Source organism: Capsicum annuum, chromosome 8, assembly GCF_002878395.1.
Source record: "Capsicum annuum cultivar UCD-10X-F1 chromosome 8, UCD10Xv1.1, whole genome shotgun sequence".
Taxonomy (NCBI): Eukaryota; Viridiplantae; Streptophyta; class Magnoliopsida; order Solanales; family Solanaceae; genus Capsicum; species Capsicum annuum.
In genome coordinates, this window is record NC_061118.1 from 114,189,257 (window position 1) to 114,209,958 (window position 20,702).

Genomic DNA, 20,702 nt, shown 5'->3' on the forward strand with positions numbered 1-20,702 from the left:
TCAAATCACTTCACCATTCACCATAGACACAAGGAAATACACATACACTAGGAGATCCTATAACCGACATAAACTATGTGAGCTACATGGAGTCCAACATACAACCCACGTTGGGGAGAGCCGTCCTATCCTTGCTATCGAAGTAGGACTATCGATATCAAATCCACACAAACTAGTGATTACTATATAAATCAGCCTCAGGCTTACTCCTACGGGGACACGTAGTTCTAGGGAAGTAAGGTCGCTTTATACCTCCCACTTGGTGCTAAAGATTTCTCCCGGACTTAGCTCAGATCATTTCAAAGACAATCCACAACAAAATAATTTTAGTAATATATAAATATACATCAGGAGCCATCATGCTTCCTATCTATCAAAATCAACCACGTTGTGGATTTCTTTCACACTCGAATTCAAAACAACTCCTTTAAGACCAAAAGGTCAAATCATTCAAAATATCTCAAATATTCAACATCAACGTGCTTATAACACACACTTTCTAAAAAAACACAATTTCCAATGGGGATTCACGACCCAAATATCAAAATCATGATAAATATCGTTCAAGATTCATGCTTTATATCTCCACACATGTAAATTCATCTTTCAAAATCATAAACATCAAGATTTCATAATAATAATCATAAGATATGGGTTCATGCTTCAAATTCGTAAAAGTCAAATAAAAATCATGCCTTTGTAAAGAAAATTACTTTTGCGTACAAGAACGAAAGAGAGTTCTTATTGAAAAACCCCACATACCTTGAATGATGAACTTTAGATCGATACTCATTTTTGAGATGTTAATAATGCCTTTGAATGATGGTTCTTGGAGTTCTTAAACTAGAAACTTGAAATCTTGAATAAATTTGCAGAATTAATGGTGAACTTTGGAGGTTCTTTAAGTTGGATGTAGGAGCTTAGGGTTTTATTTTTGAGGGAATTTGATGAAATATAACATATAATACTTCTAATAGGCTTTAATATATGATTTGGATGGATTTTGGGTGAGGGCGAATAACCAAAACGCCCCTAAAAATCAAATAATTCTCGAATCTGTCCTTTGGTGGATTGTTTTGATAGTTTGAAGTAGATCAACCATAACGTTTTACTTCGATATCCAAATTGGATGAAACAATTTCATTAGAAAGAGGACTCTCATATCTTTCCTTTGATATATAGTATCTCACCCCGATAATTGTGTGTGAGGAGTTGTGATCGTTTGAAGTTGACCCAAAAATTTGTTTTTGATAGGCTGAAGTAGATCGACCATAACTTTTTGCTTCGATAGAAAAATTGGATAAAACATATTTCATTGGAAAAAGGACTCGCAGAGATTTCCGTTGATATGTAGTAGATTACCCAGATTATTATGTAAAAGTAGTTATGATCGTTTAAAGTTGGAGAAAAAATACGCCAGGCCTCAGTACTTTTTCCTGCACGTTTGTAACACCCCGATTTGCTGAACAGGAATGCTACACGGTGCTCATGAGCTCGAGGGACCACAAGCTAACCCATGACTCATATCTCTACCTGTATACTACAAATTATAACATAATAATGTGGAATACATAGAACTATAAGGCAATAAGGTTAAACTGAATACAATCATGTGGGCTAAAATACCCAAAACAACTAAATCTGGACATAAATTTTAAGGTAAATCCGAAAGCCTCTAAACTGTCTGAATAAGGAGTTGAAAGAACATGTCTCCAACTAACTCCATAAAACTGAACTAAAGAGTAAATAAATGAATCAAATCATATTGTCCTCGAATCAATGAGGACTCACTGTGTCTCTGAGACTGGAACGCTACCGCTATTGCTGGGCTGGAGCTCGTGTCTCGAAACCTATGGTGTAACATGAAAAGAAAGCACCATAGCGCAAATGCATTAGTACAACTGGAGTACTGAGTACACGAGGAAGGTAGGCTGAACATAAAGGGTTTCATGTATGAGCAACACTGACTGACTAATATGAACGTGGGAGTGCAAACACACATATATAAAAACTGGGACCGTGAATACGTGATAGCATGACCTGTAAGCTAATACATGGTTTACTGATAACTATCATGACTAATACTGAAACTGATAACATGGATGACTGTATCTGACAGTCCTGTATATACTGAAATCTGAAGAAAGCCCTGAGTTCTTTTACTGAGACTAATACTGAAACTGTTAACATGGGTAACTATATCTGACAGTCCTGTATATACTAAAATCTGAAGAACACTCTGAGTTCTTTTACTGAGACTGATACTAAAACTGTGGGAGGTAGTGTTTAACCGACATGCCCCGTGGATGCCGTTATGGCTAAGCTGGGGTCTAATCTCTGCCCTGACTGGAGGAGTGTCAATACTGCACCACTGGTAAGGACAGCTGTGAGTGACCCTTATCTGGTGGGTACTCAATGAGAACGGTGGGAACCCTAAACTAACGGGTTAATCCACCTCATCAACCCTAAGCTAATGGGTTAAGATGTCTCAACCTATACTGGCTACGTAGTTCTGGAACATAAGGATTGCTACTAAGAATCACACCCTGAACTGGCGGGTGAGTTCCCATCCTTGGGTTCACTCGGTGCTAACCTCTACTCCCATTTGAAAGACACTGAACTGAATAACTAAGATGAACTAAATAACTGAACTGAACTGAATAGATGAACTGATACTGATTAACTGGACTGATACTAGTGGTATTGTTTAGCAGAGCTAAACTAAGTTTACTGGATTCCAATGACTGACGGAATGTATTGAGTTCTGAGGACTGATTGAGAGTACTGAAGTTACTGAGATTGACTGTGAATACTGAGGGTACTGAAGTTACTGAGCGTTGAGATTACTGAGATTATTGGACTATTGAGATTACTGAGATTTTTGAGTTTTCCTGAGTCACATGACTGACTGAATTCTATAGATCATGGCTTTACTGAGAGTATTGTGAAAACAAGACATGGTTCTAGGCACACAGCTATATTTTTCGGGTACAAGTACCCCCAGGATTCGATGGAAGGAAACTGACACACATGATTGACTTGATCATAAGAGTAGAGTCCATAATATATAATATCATAAGTAGGGATCTCATACTATGCATGGTTATAAACAATGTATTGCATGGAAAGGATTTCATATCACATGGAAGTACTTGCACAATCTTAATATCATGTTCGTTGCATAATCATATTGGCAACACATACTAATAGCATGGAAATTCATGTGGATTGCATGGTTATCATGCATCTTGTTCATAAGTAGGATTTGCAAGTAAACATAACATAATCTCATAAGAATAGTTCATGGGTATTCCAACAACATTTACAAGGCACATTAACAACATAGAAGTCATTGGAACGTAAGGGCATATCATGAATCCTTCACTTAGTCACAATTTAGCTATATTGCATGATTTCTAGTTCCTTAGGAATTTTATCAAACACCTTACATGCACATCTTAAGCATAGGTGAAATCACCAAATTATACATCATGAATAACTAAATTTACATGTTTCCAACTCATATGATATCATGAATTCACAAAAACATATAAAGATTCCACCTTGGGAATCACCCAATACCAACAACATGATCATCAATACCCAACAATATAGAAATCATACTTTATAATGAAAAAGAGGAAAACAATCAAGAATCAACATGGGTATGATCATATCACCACAATCAACCAAGCTTTTGTATTTTAAAGATTGATTCTTGAACTCCACGGACAAAAGGAATCCGTGGATGAACACTACACATACCTTAGAAGGAAGATTCTTGATGATTGGCGGAGGAATTTTCTTGAAATCGGATCTTCAAGCTTACTTATGCAACCCTAGTTGTTTTTCTTCTTTAGTGCTCTTGGATGATGAGCTTTGAGATGAAAATAGGGTTGCAGTATGTTTAGAAGATATAAATTTCATAGGGTTAAGTTTAGGGACGTGTAAGAAATATTTAAAGACTTAATTCCCTTTAAAATAACTCAAGACGGAGTGTTTTTGACACCTGGAATGGGCTTAGGTGGCGCCCAAGTAATCTCCTATGCTTGGGTTGGGCGGCGCCTAACCAATCGCTTATGCTTGGGTTAGGTGGCGCCTAACCAATCGCCTATACTTACTGTCTCTCACAAAAATGGGTATAACTTTTCGCTCGGCTATTGGATTAAGGCGAAATTGGTATCGTTGGAAAGCTAATTCAATTCTCTACAATTTGGTAGGTCTAAATCAGCCAAAATACCACATTAACATTAGGTTATACTCATTCAAAGATGACCCTTGCAAAATCGAACACTAAAACTTGATGGATTCAAAAACTCTTAGCTTGTATTACCTTAAGTGACTCATATGAACATGCTTAATGCATCATAAGCTGTACTATCACTAGGATATTCATTGTAAGTCATGTACCCAAGTATGAATCACAGGATTAGAAACATGCGGGGTATTACAATATTTTACTGTTCACTATTATTCACAGTTTGATCGAAATGTTCATAACTCGTCGCTCGGGTGTTCGTTTTGGATGATCCACATATTGTTGGAAATATTATTCGATACTCTACACAATGGTGGGTCATAATCTAAGACATTCTGCACGAAAAAATTTATAATTCATTCTATAAGATAGAACCCAACACGTTTACGCACAAAATTTTAATGAAAAATTTCCCGGGGTATTACATCATCCCCCTTGGAAACATTCATCCTCGAATGATGCTATACATGCCAAGATTAGATAGGGAATATAGCATACAGCTAAAACCATTCGTTAGACTCATCACCACATCGTTTCTCACTCCGAATGCAATATAGAATGCATAAATTCAAGAAACTACAGCTGAACACATAATAAATGACAGCTGGACTGCTGCAACTTTTTTCAAAAGTGCATGATTTAGTAAAGAACGGTACCTTTGGATTAATCGGAGTTCGCAAAAAATAGGTGCGGGTACTTGGATGGCATATCCGCCTCAGCTTCCCAAGTTGCACCCTCAACAGATTGGTTTCACCACAACACCTTGACGAAGGGAATTTCTTTGTTCCTTAGTCTTCGGACACTGAAATCAAGAATCTCAACAGGAATCTCATCAAAAGAAAGATTTTCTTGAATGTCAACACTCACAGAGAAATCCACTACCACAACATCGCTAATATGCTTTCTAAGCATGGAGACATGGAATATTAGATGAACAGAGGACAACTCGAAAGGCAACTCGACCTCATAAGCTACCTTACCAACACGGCTAAGAATTTTATAAGGACCAACATAACGGGGACTAAGCTTCCCCTTCTTTTCAAATCTCTTCACCCCCCTCATGGGTGAAATTTTCAGATACACTAAGTCACCAACTTCAAACTCAAGGTCTCTCCTTCTAACATCCGCATATGACTTCTGACGACTTTGCGCAATTTTCAACCTTTCCCTAATCAACTTAACTTTTTCCATAGCCTCAAATACCGAATCAGGACCACTCACAGCCGCTTCACCCACCTCGAACCAACCTATGGGTGTTCTACACTTTCTCCCATATAAGGCTTCAAATGGAGCCATGCCAATACTAGAGTGGAAACTATTATTGTAAGAAAACTCTATCAACGGTAAGTGATCATCCAAACTTCCCTTAAAGTCAAGTGTATAAGCTCTCAACATATCCTCTAAGGTCTGGATGGTAGCTCATCCTGACCATCGGTCTGCGGATGAATAGCAGAACTTAAAAGCACTTGGGTACTAAGACCCTTCTGAAAAGCTTTCCAAAATTGCGAAGTGAACTGAGTACCCCTATCCGAAATGATAGACAAGGGAACTCCATGCAGTCTGACTAGCTCTCGGATATACAATCTAGCGTAATCCTCAACAGTATATGAAGTATGAACAGGAAAGAAATGAGCAGACTTAGTCAACCTATCAACCAAAACCCAAATGGAATCATGATGGTGTCGGGAAGGAGGTAAACCAATCACGAAGTCCATATTTATCTCTTCCCACTTCCAGGTGGGAATACTAAACTCTTGCATCATACCACCAGGTCTTTAGCGTTCAACCTTAACCTGTTGGCATGTTGCACACTTAGCTACAAATGCTGCTATATCTTTCTTCATGCCACTCCACCAATAGATTTCCCGCAAGTCTCGGTACATCTTGGTGGCACCAGGATGAATAGAATATCGCGCCCCATGCACCTCAGCCATAATCCTCTATCTCAGATCATCAATATTCGTGACACACAATCTACCCTGTAATCTCAACACACCATCTCCCCCTTGGGAGAAAACCTTTACTTTTTGGTCCTTGACTGACTCCTTCAGTCTGACCAAACTAGCATCTAAGTATTGCTTTTTCTTCACTTCCGAAACCAAGAAGGATTCGGAACTACTCTGAACCCCTATACTACCTTCAGCAGAGTCAAACAACCTAAACCTCAATCTAGCCAAATGATGTACATTACGAGGAAACTCTTTCTTACCTTCTACCACATGCTAAACACTACCCATGGACACTCTACTTAGGGTATCCGCCACAATATTGGCCTTGCCTGGATGGTACAACACACTCATATCATAGTCCTTTAACAATTCTAACCATCGTCTTTGCCTAAGATTCAATTCTCTCTTGGTAAACACATACTGCAGACTCTTATGATCAGTGAAAACATCAACATGGACACCATACAAATAGTGTCTCTAGATTTTCAAAGCAAACACAAAAGCAGCCAACTCAAGGTCATGGGTGGGGTAATTTTTCTCGCGGGGTTTCAACTGTCTAGAAGCATAAGCTATTACCTTACCCTTCTGCATTAATACACAACCCAACCCAACTCTCAAAGCATCATAGTACACCACAAAACCATTAATATCATCAGGCAAAGTCAAAATAGGGGTTGAAGTGAGTCGAGTCTTCAACTCCTGAAAACTCTTCTCACAAGATTCGGACCACAAGAACTTCACTTTTTTTTGGTTAATCAAGTCATAGGAGACGCTATAGAGGAGAAACCCTCAACAAAACGGCGGTAATAGCCAGCTAAACGCAAGAAACTTCAGATATCAGTCAGAGAAATAGGTCTAGGCTAATTTCTAACAGCTTTGGTCTTTTGGGGATCAACTCTAATACCCTCTAAAGAAATGATATAACCCATAAAAGTAACTAAACTTAGCCAAAACTCACACTTACTGAACTTGGCAAACAACTTCTGATCTCTAAGGGTTTGTAAGATAGTTCAGAGATGATCACAATTTTCATCCTCACTACGGGAGTACACCAGTATATCATTGATAAACACTATGACAAACATATCCAAATATGGTCTGAACACTCGATTCATGAGGTCCATGAAAGCTGCTGGGGCATTAGTTAACCCGAAAGACATAACAAGAAACTCAAAATGGACATAACGAGTTTGAAAAGTGGTTTTCGGGATATCACACTCCCTAACTTTGAGTTGATGATAGCCGAAACGAAGGTCTATCTTTGAGAAATAACTTGCACCTTGCAATTGGTCAAACAAATCATCTATTCTCGGAAGGGGGTACTTATTTTTTATGGTGACTTTATTCAGTTGGCGGTAATTAATGCACATACAAAAAAAGCCATCTTTTTTTCTCACAAACAACACAGGAGCATCCCAATGAGAAACACTAGGCCTTATGAAACCCTTATCTAGTAGATCTTTGAGTTGCTCTTTCAACTCTTTAAGTTTTGCAGGGGCCATACAGTAAGAAGGAATAGAAATCGGCTAAGTATCAGGAAGAAGATCAATCCCAAACTTTATCTCTCTATCAGGAGGTATCCCTGGGAGATCATCTGAAAAGACATCAAAAAACTCATTGACGACGTTAACAGACTGGAGAGTTAGAGTCTCAGACTTAGTTTGACTCTAACCAAATGGTAAATACACCCCTTGGAAATAAGCTTACTAGCTTTGAGGTAAGAGATAAAATAACTCTTGGGTGACACAGAATTCCCAGACCACTCAAACACGGATGCACTCGAAAATTAAAACTTGACCACTAGGGTCCGACAATCAATAGAGGCATAAGAAAAATACAGCCAGTCCATACCCAGAATCACATCAAAATCTACCATGTCTAACTCAATCAGATCAGCCAACAAGACTCTATGAAGAACGGTAACAGGACACTTTTTGGACAACAATCGAATTACCCACTGGGGTAGAAACTAGGATAGGCTCAAGGATAATCTCAGGACTCATTTCAAAATTCATAGCAATCAAAGGTGTAACATATGAGAAACTAGATCCAGGATCCAACAAAGCATACACATCAAACTGAAATATATGAAGCATACCAGTAACAACATCGGGAGAGTCCTCCTATTCCTAGCGGGACGGTAAAGCATAGAATCTATTCTGGCGCTGCCCGCCAGCATTGCTAGAAGAGGCACCCTGAGCTGGGGCTGGGCGAGTCGCTGGAACTGGAGCACTAACAGTCTGAGTTTGGGTCTAAGGGCGATAGTCACGACGCCCTTGTCCATCCTGTGGACAATCTCTAACTCTGTGACCTATGTCACCACACCAGAAACAACCCCTCTTCTCACCCCCAACACTTACCCGAATGATCCCTACCATACTTAGGACATAAGGGATGATTTGGCTTACTGCCAGCACTGTACTGGGACCTGGGTACATATGACTTGCTACCTTGCTCCTTCCTACCTCTAGGCACAGGAGCACTAGCAGATGATAGAGTTGGCGTTGACAAACAATCCTGATACTGAGGGAGACTCCCTCCTTGCGATCTAGTATGACCCTGTCCGTGCTGCTTGAACCTAACTCTCTTATTCCTTCTTGTTCTATCTTTCTCCTTATTTATCAGCCTAGAAAAATTCATCTCACTATTCAGCATAGCAGACCTATACTCCTTAACCACATAACTAGACACTCCAGTCACAAACTTACTCATACTAGCTCGATTATCAGCCACTAAGTCAGGAGCATACTTGGCCAACTGATTAAACTTTAAACAGTACTCCCTAACAGTCATAGAGCCCTGTCACAGGTTTATAAACTCTTCCACCTTTGCCTCCCTTATCTCCAAAGGGAAAAACTTATCCAGGAATACATCCTGGAACTCTTGCCAAGTTGTAGGGATAGTTCCCTCACCTCTACCTTTCCTTCAAGCAACAACCCATTCATAAGCAAGGTATTTCAACCTATACACATCCAAATCCACACTATGTTCCTCAGATACATGCATCACCTGAGTAATCTTCTGCATCTCCTCTAAAAACAACCATGGATCCTTATCAGACTTGGACCCATAGAATTTCAATGAATTCATCCGCATGAAGTCATGGATCCTGGTAGCAGCTGAATCACCTCCCTGCTGCTATGGAGCCGGGGCCAGGTTGGCCTGAATATTTATAGTAATAGCTTAGGCCAGTGCCTGAAAGGCTGCCCGAAATTTAGCATGAGACACATTTTCATTCAATGGGTCAGCTGGTTGAGGTTGCTGACCATCATTATTTCTTCTTGCTTAACATGGAGGCATATTTATAAAAGAGGAGAGCACGAATCAATAGCAGAGAGAGACACTTTAAGCACGATAGACTTCTGAAAGAAAGAATCACACTTTTTCCTAAAACATCTTGTAGCCTCTTGCTCATAGATGTGGTGCGCTATACACCGATGATCAAGACTCTACTTAACGTAGCTTGTCAGACTCCCTAGGACACCTTACAACCTTAGTCTCTAATACCAAGTTTGTAACACCCCGAAAAATGGGTCTCAGAGCGTCACACGGTGGTTTGAGGCTATGAGTAGCCCCAAGCTAACCCTTTGAGCCATTTTCATTCAGTTCAATATAAATCAATAGAGTTTCCATAAATAACCCTCAAATATCAATAGAGTAATCATCATCCAAGAATAAAAGAATTTCAGAAAGATAACAAAATACAACTTATTAGTCAACTCCCAACATCTATACTAGTCTGACAAGTCTTTAAGAAAATTTATAAAACCAGCGAGCCATTGAGACATGCCCCAACTGACTCATACTCAGTTATCAACTATAAACAATTCCGTGAAACCAACATCAGACATCACGTCCTTGGAACATGAGGACTCACCACAATAGAGGATGTAGAATAGCATGTCTAAAGAATCACTGTCAAACCTGGAACTGAGAATCTGAACCTACATTCTGAGAAAATGCAGCCCACATCCAAAGATGTGGGTCAGTACCAGGGAACAGAACTAAGTATATGGGGGTGTATGCAGTTGTATAAACATCATCATCATAAATATTTATAAGAAATATGTAGGATATATGAAAGACTCACATAGCCCAAAGAAAATCATCATAATCATCAGAGGATGAAATAAGTACAATAACACATGTGAGTCATCATATAATTTGTCAATCACTTTCAGTTCATCAAGAATATCAATTCTCATAATGTAAATATGATTTAAATCTTTTAAAAAAATAACTTTCATAATTTCACTTACAAATCACTACACCATTCACCATAGACACAAGGAAACACGCACACATTGGGAGATCCTATAACCACATAAATCATGTGAGCTACATGGAGTCCAACGTACAACCCACATTGGGGAGAGCCATCCTATCCTTGCTATCGGAGTAGGACTATCGATATCAAATCCACACAAACTAGTGATCACTATATAAATCAACCTCAGGCTCACTCCTATGAGGGCACGTAGTTCTAGGGAAGTAAGGTCTCTTTATACCTCCTACTCGGTGCTAAAGATTTCTCCCAGACTTAGCTCAGATCATTTCAAAGACAATCCATAACAAAACAATTTCAGTAATATATAAATATACATCGAGAGCCATCAGGCTTCCCATCTATCAAAATTAACCACATTGTGGATTTCTTTCACACTCAAGTTCAAAACAGCTCCATTAAGACCAAAAGGTCAAATCATTCAAAATATCTCAAATATTCAACATCAACGTGCTTATAACACACACTTTCTAAAAAAAATATAATTTTTAATGGGGATTCATGACCCAAATATCAAAATCAGGATAAATATCATTCAAGATTCATGCTTTATATCTCCACACATGTAAATTTATCTTTCAAAATCATAAACATCAAGATTTTATAATAATCATCATAAGATATGGGTTCATGCATCAAATTCGTAAAAGTCAAATAAAAATCATGCCTTTGTAAAGAAAATTACTTTTGGACACAAGAACGAAAGAGAGTTCTTGTTGAAAAACCCCACATACCTTGAATGATGAACTTTAGATTAATACTCATTTTTGAGATGTTAATCGTGCCTTTGAATGATGGTTCTTGGAGTTCTTGAACTTGGAACTTGGAATTTTGAATCAATTTGCAAAATTAATGGTGAACTTTGGAGGTTCTTGAAGTTGGATGTAGGAGCTTAGGGTTTTCTTTTTGAGGGAATTTGATGAAATATAACATATAATGCTTCTAATAGGCTTTAATATAAGGTTTGAACGGATTTTGGGTGAGGGGGAATGACCAAAATGCCCCTAAAAATCAAATAATTCTCGAATCTATCCTTTGGTGGACTATTTTGATAGTCTGAAGTAGATCAACCATAACATTTTACTCTAATATCCAAATTGGATGAAACTAGTTTCATTAGAAAGAGGACTCTTATATATTTCCATTGATATATAGTATCTCACCCAGATCATTATGTACGAGGAGTTATGATTATTTGAAGTTGATCCAAAAATTTGCTTTTGATAGGCTGAAGTAGATCAACCATAACCTTTTGCTCCGATAGACAAATTAGATGAAACCAATTTCATTGGAAAGAGGACTCGTAGGGATTTTCGTTGATATATAGTAGATCACCGATCATTATGTAAAAGGATTTATGATCATTAAAAGTTGGATAAAAATACGTCAGGCCTCAGTACTTTTTCCTGTACGTTTAACTGTTCATACTATTCATGGTTCGATCGAAATGTTCATAACTCGTCGCTCGGGTGTCCGTTTTGGATGATCCACATATCGTTGGAAAGCTTATTCGATACTCTACGCAATGGTGGGTCATAATCTAAGACATTACATATGGAAAAATTTATAATTTATTCTAAAAGATAGAACCCAACACGTTTACGCATAAAATTTCAACAAAAACTTTTTCGGGTATTACATAAAGGCATGATTTATACAATCTTTTCATGGCATAATTATTGTATGATTTTGGGGGTTTTAAATATATATTTGGATTTTGATATTAAATGTTTGGTTATAGTTTTCCCATGTTTTAATTATGTTTCCACATGCTTTAATAGTGGTTTGGAAAATTGGTTGCATCAGAATAGTTAATTGCTATTTGAAAATACTATCCCCCCATATGTTTGATAAAATGCGTATGTAATCCTTTGACTATATTATGGAACTTTTATTAGAACTATTGCATGGTATGGTTTGGTAATGGACCCCTAAATGGTATAAATTGTATAAATGGTTTGGAAAAGTTAATTGGTAAGGGTTATAGTTAATTGAACATCCTTGTGGGGTACAATAAAATCTCCTAAGTAAACATATTAATGAACAACTTATGGGGTATATGGTATTCCCCAAGCAACTTAAGAATAGGACATTTGTGGGGTATATGGGATTCCCCCAAGTTTTGATAATGAAAACAATGGGTACATGGGAATCCCTCTACATAAAGGTTGGCTAAGGACATTGTTTGCAAACGATAGTCGGTATGACAATACCACTACTTATAGCCTTGGTTAATAATAATGGTATAATGGTTTGGTTGGATGGAAATGGTTTTAATTGGGTAATGGAAGGGTGTGATAGCTAACCATGAAGGTGCGAGTCTAATGGACTGACACCAGAAAAACATGTTTGCTAATATGATAGGTTGGTCATGGAAACCATATATGATACTAGGAGGTACATGGGAATCCTCTAAGTATATTATACATAGGTATCATGGAGAGTGAGGGTACTTGCGAATACCCTACTTTTGTGGTATCTTTAGTTCGCACGGCTATATGTATCGAGGCCCATTCAAAGGGTTACCCTGGACCCATATAACCCGTTGGTAGTTTTAGGATGGTTAATCTACATATACTCAGGTTAATGGTTTTAAATGCATGCTAAACCCGACTCCTTTCCCGGCATGGTTAACTACTTACTTGGCTTTACTAATTGGCATTATTTTATCCCTATCCTAAGTTCTTGCTAGCATTCACCCACTAACCCGTCCTCATGAGACTATATCCCTACGCAATGCAGGAACTGACCATTCTACTCCTCCTGCTTAGTGCTTGAATTTGGGATCATCTTGATTGGATTAAATGGTGAGCTTTCATATTTTGGAAGGCTCTATTTCATGTTCATGGATGTTTTTACTTATTTTGGATATTTTATGGATATTGATTTTGGATATAGTTGGGGGCATGTCCCAATGGGATATTGATTTTCTTTTGGTTAAAGGATTTTGTGGAACCACTATGGGTTGGTATGTGCGGGATCAATATTGGTTTTAGCCTTAGTATTGGCATTGGTATTGGGGTTGATGCTGCTGGACTAAGTTTCTTACTATTCTATCCTTTTATGTTATGTTATGGAACTTGGTTTGGTTATCATTTGGTTTTGGCTTATGGTTTGGTTTGGTTATGGTTATCGGTTGGGTTTGGGATGGTTGGACTCATTTGGGTTGGTCTCAATAATAGACCTATCCTATAGTCTGGATTTAGATAATTATATGCTATCTTATTATATGTTCGAAATTCATCCTACTTGGGTATATGCCGGATGGTTAGGTTGGGTATCAGGGTTAGTATCCTATCCTAGTTGGACTTGAGCTGCCTATTACGACAAGGAACCCAATTAGGTTGGGTCATTTAAGAGAAAAGAATAATGTTTATGATTTGCTAAATGATGAAAAGGGGACCTTGGGGTGTTTTAAATCGTTGGTAAAGTGTAAAGGACGAGAAAAAACCAAATTACCCTTTATTAAAAACGTGTAGGAAAACTGTCGCCAGTCTTTATGGTTAGTTAATGACTCATGGTAACTAGTTACGAGTCATTTCCTGGACTCGTGGTCTAGACTACAACTCAGGGCAACCATACTATATGGTCACGAGTCCCTTACCACGACTCGTGACCTCACCCTATGACTCGAGGGGGTTTAGTTGTGATCTAAGTAGTAACCTGGGAGCACCTCACTAGTCAGGTAACGAGTGGCACCATATGACCCATGATGAGTGATAACACCTCATCACGTGAGTTGCTTCCTGTGTAATGTTCAATTTTACAATAAAATCTTAGGGTCCAAAACCTGGGGTATTCTAACATCACCTTTTACAAATCCATCTTCCATTGTAGTACCTCCATCGTTATTGACTTTTCATTGTCGTACATCCAGATAATTCAAGCTCGTCTTCAGAATATTTACTTGTTAAGGACTTGTCTACAGGGAGTCCTTTCATCGCTACTCGTAACGGTATTGCTCTACTTGTAACCCTTATCCTATCTATACTTGTTTGAACTATCATTATTTGTCATGACCTATTTTTCCCTTGTATCATCACTATTATCTATTTAAATTCCTAAGACTACAGGAGAAGCTCTTTCTCATCTAGGCTGGCAACAAGCTATGATTGAGAAAATGTCTACCTTTCACTTTAGTGGTCTTTAAGAGCTTGTTCCTGTGCCTCTAGGTAAATCTACAGTTGGTTTTCATTGGGTATATACAGTGAAGGTTGTCCTTAATAGATAAATTAATTACCTAAAGGCTCGACTAGTGAGAAAGGGTTGTACACAAATTTTTGGTCTTGACTATGGTGATACCTTCTCCCTCGTGGCTAAGATTGTTTCAGTTCATGTGTTTTTATCCATGGCTATTGTTTTCCATTGGCCTCTCTACCAGTTGGATATTTAAAATGTATTTTTTATGGAGATATCAAAGATGCGATAAATATGGAGCAACCACCTAATTTTGTTGCTCAGGAGGAGTCTAGTAACATGGTGTGTAGATTATGACGAGCACTGATGGCCTAAAGTACTCTCCTCAAGCATAGCTGAAGTTTAGAATGGTTATTCAGGAGTTTTTAATGGCACGAAGTGAAGCTGATCATTCAATGTTTTATTATCACTCTTCTCTAGGTTTTTGCATATATTTAGTGGTTTAGGTTGATGACATAGTTATAAAAGATAATAATGGTGAGCAAATTACCAAATTGAAACATCACCTTTTCAACACTTTTAAACTAAGCATCTTAGTCGATTGAAGTACTTCTTGGGCATTGAGGTTGCTCAATCTAAATTAGGAATTGCTATTTCACAGAGTATGCACTTGATATTCCTGAGAGACAGGGATGACAAATTGTAGTCTTATTGATTCTCCAATGTATTTAAGTGTTAAGCTCCTACCAGGTCAGCGGGATAATTTAAGTGATCCTAAAAGATATGGAAGGCTGATAGGAAAGTTGAATTATCTGACTATGACTACACCTCACATTACCTTCCTGGTTAATGTTGCAAGTAAGTTCAGGAATTCTCTTTATGATAGTCACTGGTATGTAGTTATTCATATTCTTCAATCTATAAAATCTACTATAGGAAAAGGACTACTTTATGAAGACCGAGGATATGAGAAAATTATTGGATATTAAGATGTACATTATGCAAGGTCACCCACTGATACATGATCCACTTCTGAATATTGTGTTCTAGTTGGGGGAAAACTAGTGTCTTTGGAAAACTAGGAACAAAATATGGTTGCTAGATCTAATGCAAAAGTAGAATATCGAGTTACGACATTAGAAATATATGAAATCATATGGACCAAGCGACTACTGAAGGAGTTGAAATTTAGAGATACTAGAGAAATGGAATTTGTGTGGAATAATGAAGTTACACTTCAAATTGCATCAAATTCAGTATTTCACGAGAGGACCAAACATAAAGAGAATGATTGTCAGTTTGTAGAAAAAGTTACTCTCAGGAGACACCGTCACAAAAATGACTCATGATTACTAAATGTATAACTTATTATAACAAATTATAAACTATTGCAACCGATGTATATGTATTTTTGATTATTCCAACAGATAACTCATCTGTTGTAATAGATTTTTCATCTATTGCAACAGATGTGTATATCTATTTGATTATTTTCAATAAATGAGACATTTATTATAACTAATGATTAAGTTGTTGCAACAGATGTGTAATCTATTGAAAATAATCAAACATATTAGGCATTTATTGCAACAGATGACCAAATCTATTCGATTATTTCTAACAAACCAGTTATCTGTTGCAATATGTGGAGAGTTCATTGAAAATAATCAAACACACTAGTAATTTGCTACAACAGGTGTCTAAATCTATTTTGATTATTTCTAATAGATTATTCATCTATTGCAATAGATTAATCATTTGTTGCAACATGTGTAAAATATGTTAGAAATAATCACACATATGATCTATTGCAACATATGTCTATATCTATTTTGATTATTTTCAATAAATTATTAATTTGTTGCAACAGATTAATCATCTGTTTTAACATATGTAGAGTAGGTTTGAAATAATCAAACATATTAGTCATCTACTGCAGCAGATGTCGATATCTGTTCGCTCATTCCCAACAGATATACATCTGTTGCAGCAGCTGAAGAAGACGGTTTCAAGATGATTTCTCGAAGAAGAAGATGTTACAACCAACAAACCTGACTGTCAAGCTAGTTTCTTTATCTTTATGGATCCAAGCATCGTCTATCTTCATCTCGGTTAGATCTGATCATCACAGCAAGAGAAAAGTAAGATATGGTTGCACAATGAAGATACTAGTACAAATTTAGTGGAAAGGGTACTCACATGCAGGAAGAAGCTTTGTACACTTCATTAATTCTCTTAGAGCTGATCAAAAAAAAAGTTAGGATCCATTTATAAGTGCATCAGCTGTAGAAGACAATTTCAATCTGATTTCATGAAGAAGAAGAAGATGGTAAAGTTTAAGTTTGAAGGAATTCAAATTCAAATGCAGAAGAGGAGTGAATATGAGAGCAATTAGGAAAGTAGGTGTTTCTAGAAACCCTACTGCTTTAGATATTTTCTTATCCGGATTGGACCGGCTATGTAATTACATTGGGCTTTATTTGTAAAATGGGTTGGTCCATTAACTTTGGTTGAATAATTTAATAAAATTCCAAATTTACCCAAAAATATATATATATATAAATAAGGGTAAAATAGTAATTTTAGTGAATTCTTATTGGGTTATCGGTTAAAATGATAACCCAATAGGCTAAAATCGGAACCGAATCGATAACACAATAAAATTTTTTACAAAACCAATAAAAAACCAATAACCCATTACCAATAACCCACTAGTATTTTTATCGGTTCAGTTTATCGGTTAGTTTGATTTTTACACGGCCCAAACACAACCAGCCCACTCCAATTAAGATAACCCAGCCCATCTCCTCTTTTCTCAAAACAAAACCAAACAGTGTATATCAACAAACATACGCGTGCAACACAGCACCGTACAGCTCTCAGCAAAATCAACAAAACAATGGCAAAACCAGCGAAACAATGGTGATACCAACGCCGAACAATCCTTGAACCATCGAATAATGGGAAATTCGATGGGTTTTTCACCTCCATATCATTTTTCCCCTCCCCTTTCCATCAACATCTCCATCAACATCACTTCAATCTCTTTTCCTTCCTCACTTTTTCTGAAAAATCAGACTTAAAAAAGACGACTTTTCTCCATTATAGACCTCTGAAAAGAGAAATATATGGAAATTCAATGTTTTTTGGGAGGATATTTCTTTGAATTTATGGACAAATAATGGTCCATTTTGGAGAACCAAAGTTGTCAAAATCATCAAGCCAAAGTCCCAACCTTTCAAATCCTGTATGAAAAGGTTATTTCTTTTCTCTACCTTCAAACCATCACTATTTTGAATTTTTGTAAAGCTTCAGAGGGAGGTTGGGCAGCCCAAAAATTGCCTATATAAGGGATAGAAAAACTAAGAAAGGGGATGGCAGTTTTGGGGGATTTTTTTTGAAAATTTCTATCACACTTTTGATTTAATAAATTCCCTATTTTCTTTCTGATTTACTCTGGCCGCTTTCATTGTTTATTTTCGTTGTTCGAATTCCAAGTCGGAGTCAGTGGTGGAATCGCTCTTCAACTCATTGCCTTAGTTCGTTGCCCCGAGAAAGGTAACCTCTTTTCCATTTTTAGTAGTATTTCTCATTTATGTTGTTGCGGTTGTAACCTCTATGCCTCACCTTTATTTTGTTCTGCTTTATTTCGTTTCTATCTCCATTAATTTTGTGTCTGGTTGTTGTCTGCCTTTCATATAGCTACGCAGTGGTTGCATGTTACTTATTGCTTTGGTCGGCTTGGTTGATAGTATTTCAACTGAGAGTCATGTCTTGCTTTCAGTTATGTTCAGAGGATTATCGAGGATTCGAACTTTTTGGGTGCCAAGAAAACTTAATAATGGATGCGGAGAGAGATGACCGGTAAGGCTGAGGCCGTGATCTTTAAAAACTAAGGGGACGAACCCTTTGTGGGTTGCCAATGTATCCCAAGGAAATCAGGCCGAACGTAGTTCATTACATATGAAATAAAAGGAAAATTTGATATTTTTTCTAATGTGACCGAGGCCAATGTGGCCACCTACGTATCTGTCAAGGAAGTCAGGTCAACCATAGTTCGCATTACAAGCAAAAGGAATTTTTGAGAAATTTTTACTTAAAATACCATACCCGACATGGGTTTCCTACGTATTCCCCTGAGGGAACAAGGTCATTCGTAGTTTCATTACATAGAAAAGGGAACATTACATACGAAATAGATAAAGACTTCTAGACATAGTATCTCTTAACAACATCTGCATTGATGGCTTTTGGCCATACTTCACCATCCATTTCTGCTAGGGTCAGTGCTCCGCTTGTTAATACTCGATGAACGACGTAAGGCCCTTCCCCGTTAGGTGCGAACTTTCCTTTAGCTTCATTCTGGTGCAAAAATATGCACTTCAACACCAATTGTCCTGGCTTGAATTGTCTCGGTCGTACCTTCTTGTTGAAAGCTTTGACTATTCTATTCTGATAAAGCTACCTATGACAAACTGCGTTCATCCTCTTTTCATCAATTAGCATCAATTGTTCATACCAATTTTGGATCCAATCGACATCACTCAACTCAGCTTCCTGAATAATTCTCAAACACGGTATCTCTACTTCTATGGGTAACACTGCTTCTGTTCCATAAACTAACAAATAAGGTGTTGCTCCAGTAGAAGTCCTAATAGTGGTGCGATAGCCAAGAAGGAAAAATGACAAATTCTTGTGCCAATGATTATAGTTATCAATCATCTTTCATAATATCTGCTTGATGTTTTTGTTGGCGGCCTCAACTACTCCATTAATCTGAGAAAGGTAAGGAGTGGAATTATGATGAGTAATATTAAACTTCTCACATATCTCGTGCATCAATCCACTGTTGAGATTAGTTTCATTATCTGTTATAATTAATTTCGGAACTCCAAATCAATAAATAATGTTATTGCGAACAAAGTCTGTCACCATTTTCTTTGTTACTGACTTGTAAGATGAGGCTTCTACCCATTTGGTGAAATAATCAATAGCTACTAAAATAAACCTATGTCCATTTGATGCAAATGGCTCAATAGGATCGATGACATTCATTCCCCATGCTACAAACGGCCAAGGAGAACTTGGCACATTGAGTTCATTTGGTAGAACATGAATCAAGTCACCATGAATCTGACATTTATGACACTTTTACAAAAAGTGAATGCAATTTGTTTCTATTATCATCCAGAAATAGCCAGCCTAAAGGATCTTCTTTACCAAAATAAAACCATTCATATGCGGCCCACACATGTCCCCATGTATTTCTTCGACTAACTTGGTTGCCTCATGAGCGTCGACGAACCTTAAAAATTCTAAATCTGGAGTCCTTCTGTAAAGGATTTCTCCATTTAGGAAAAAGTGATTTGCCAATCTCCGAAGTGTTCTCTTCTGAATATTGGTTATGCCTTCTGGATAGTCTCCCTCCTTGAGATACCTCTTGATGTCATAGTACCAAGGTTTTCCGTCTGGCTCCTCATCTATATAAAGACAATATGTCGGTTGGTCTTATACATTCACCTTGATAGGATCTATAAAATTCTTGTCTGGATGTTGAATCATAGAGGACAAGGTTGCCAATGCATCTGCTAACTCATTTTGAGTTCTCAGGACGTGTTTAAATTCAACCTTGATGAACTTCTTGCACAATTCTTTCACGCACTAAAGATATGGAAGTAACTTCACGTTCTTGACACTTTATTCGCCTTGTACTTGATGAACCACTAAATTTGAATCTCCTATAACCAAAAGTTCCTGTGTGTTCATATCAATATCCATCCTAAGACCAAGAATGCAAACCTTGTATTCTGCCATATTGTTAGTGCATGGAAACCTGAGCTTTGCTGAGATTGAATAATGCTGGCTTGATTCTAAAATTAATACTGCTCCAATGCAGACTCCTCTGAAGTTTGCATCCCTATTAAAGAACATTCTCCAACCTTGATAGTCTTCATATATATCTTCTTCGATAAATAAAATTTCTTCATCCGAGAAATAAGTTTTAAGAGGCTTGTACTCTTCATTTACAGGGTCTTCAGCAAGATGGTCGGCTAACGCTTGTCCTTTCATCGCT

At 37.4% G+C, this 20,702-nt stretch overlaps 1 protein-coding gene across 1 annotated transcript; it reads right to left on the reverse strand.

Moving 5' to 3' along the window:
• Nucleotides 1–18,838: 18,838 nt before the first annotated feature.
• On the reverse strand, nt 18,839–19,351 carry LOC107879185. The gene is made up of 2 exons (XM_016726280.1): nt 19,106–19,351; nt 18,839–18,991 (listed from the first exon to the last, which is right to left on the reverse strand). The coding sequence occupies exons 1-2, from the start codon at nt 19,349–19,351 to the stop codon at nt 18,839–18,841; spliced, it is 399 nt and encodes a 132-aa protein (XP_016581766.1).
• Nucleotides 19,352–20,702: the final 1,351 nt, after the last annotated feature.

What these genes read in the sequence shown, in the direction of transcription:
- LOC107879185 (XM_016726280.1), bottom strand. Translation starts at nt 19,351, where the DNA reads ATGATTGATAACTATAATCATTGGCACAAGAATTTGTCATTTTTCCTT. An exon ending in ATGAAAAGAGGATGAACGCA is followed by an intron (nt 18,992 to 19,105) that starts GTTTGTCATAGG and finishes TTTTTGCACCAG; the next exon opens with AATGAAGCTAAAGGAAAGTT.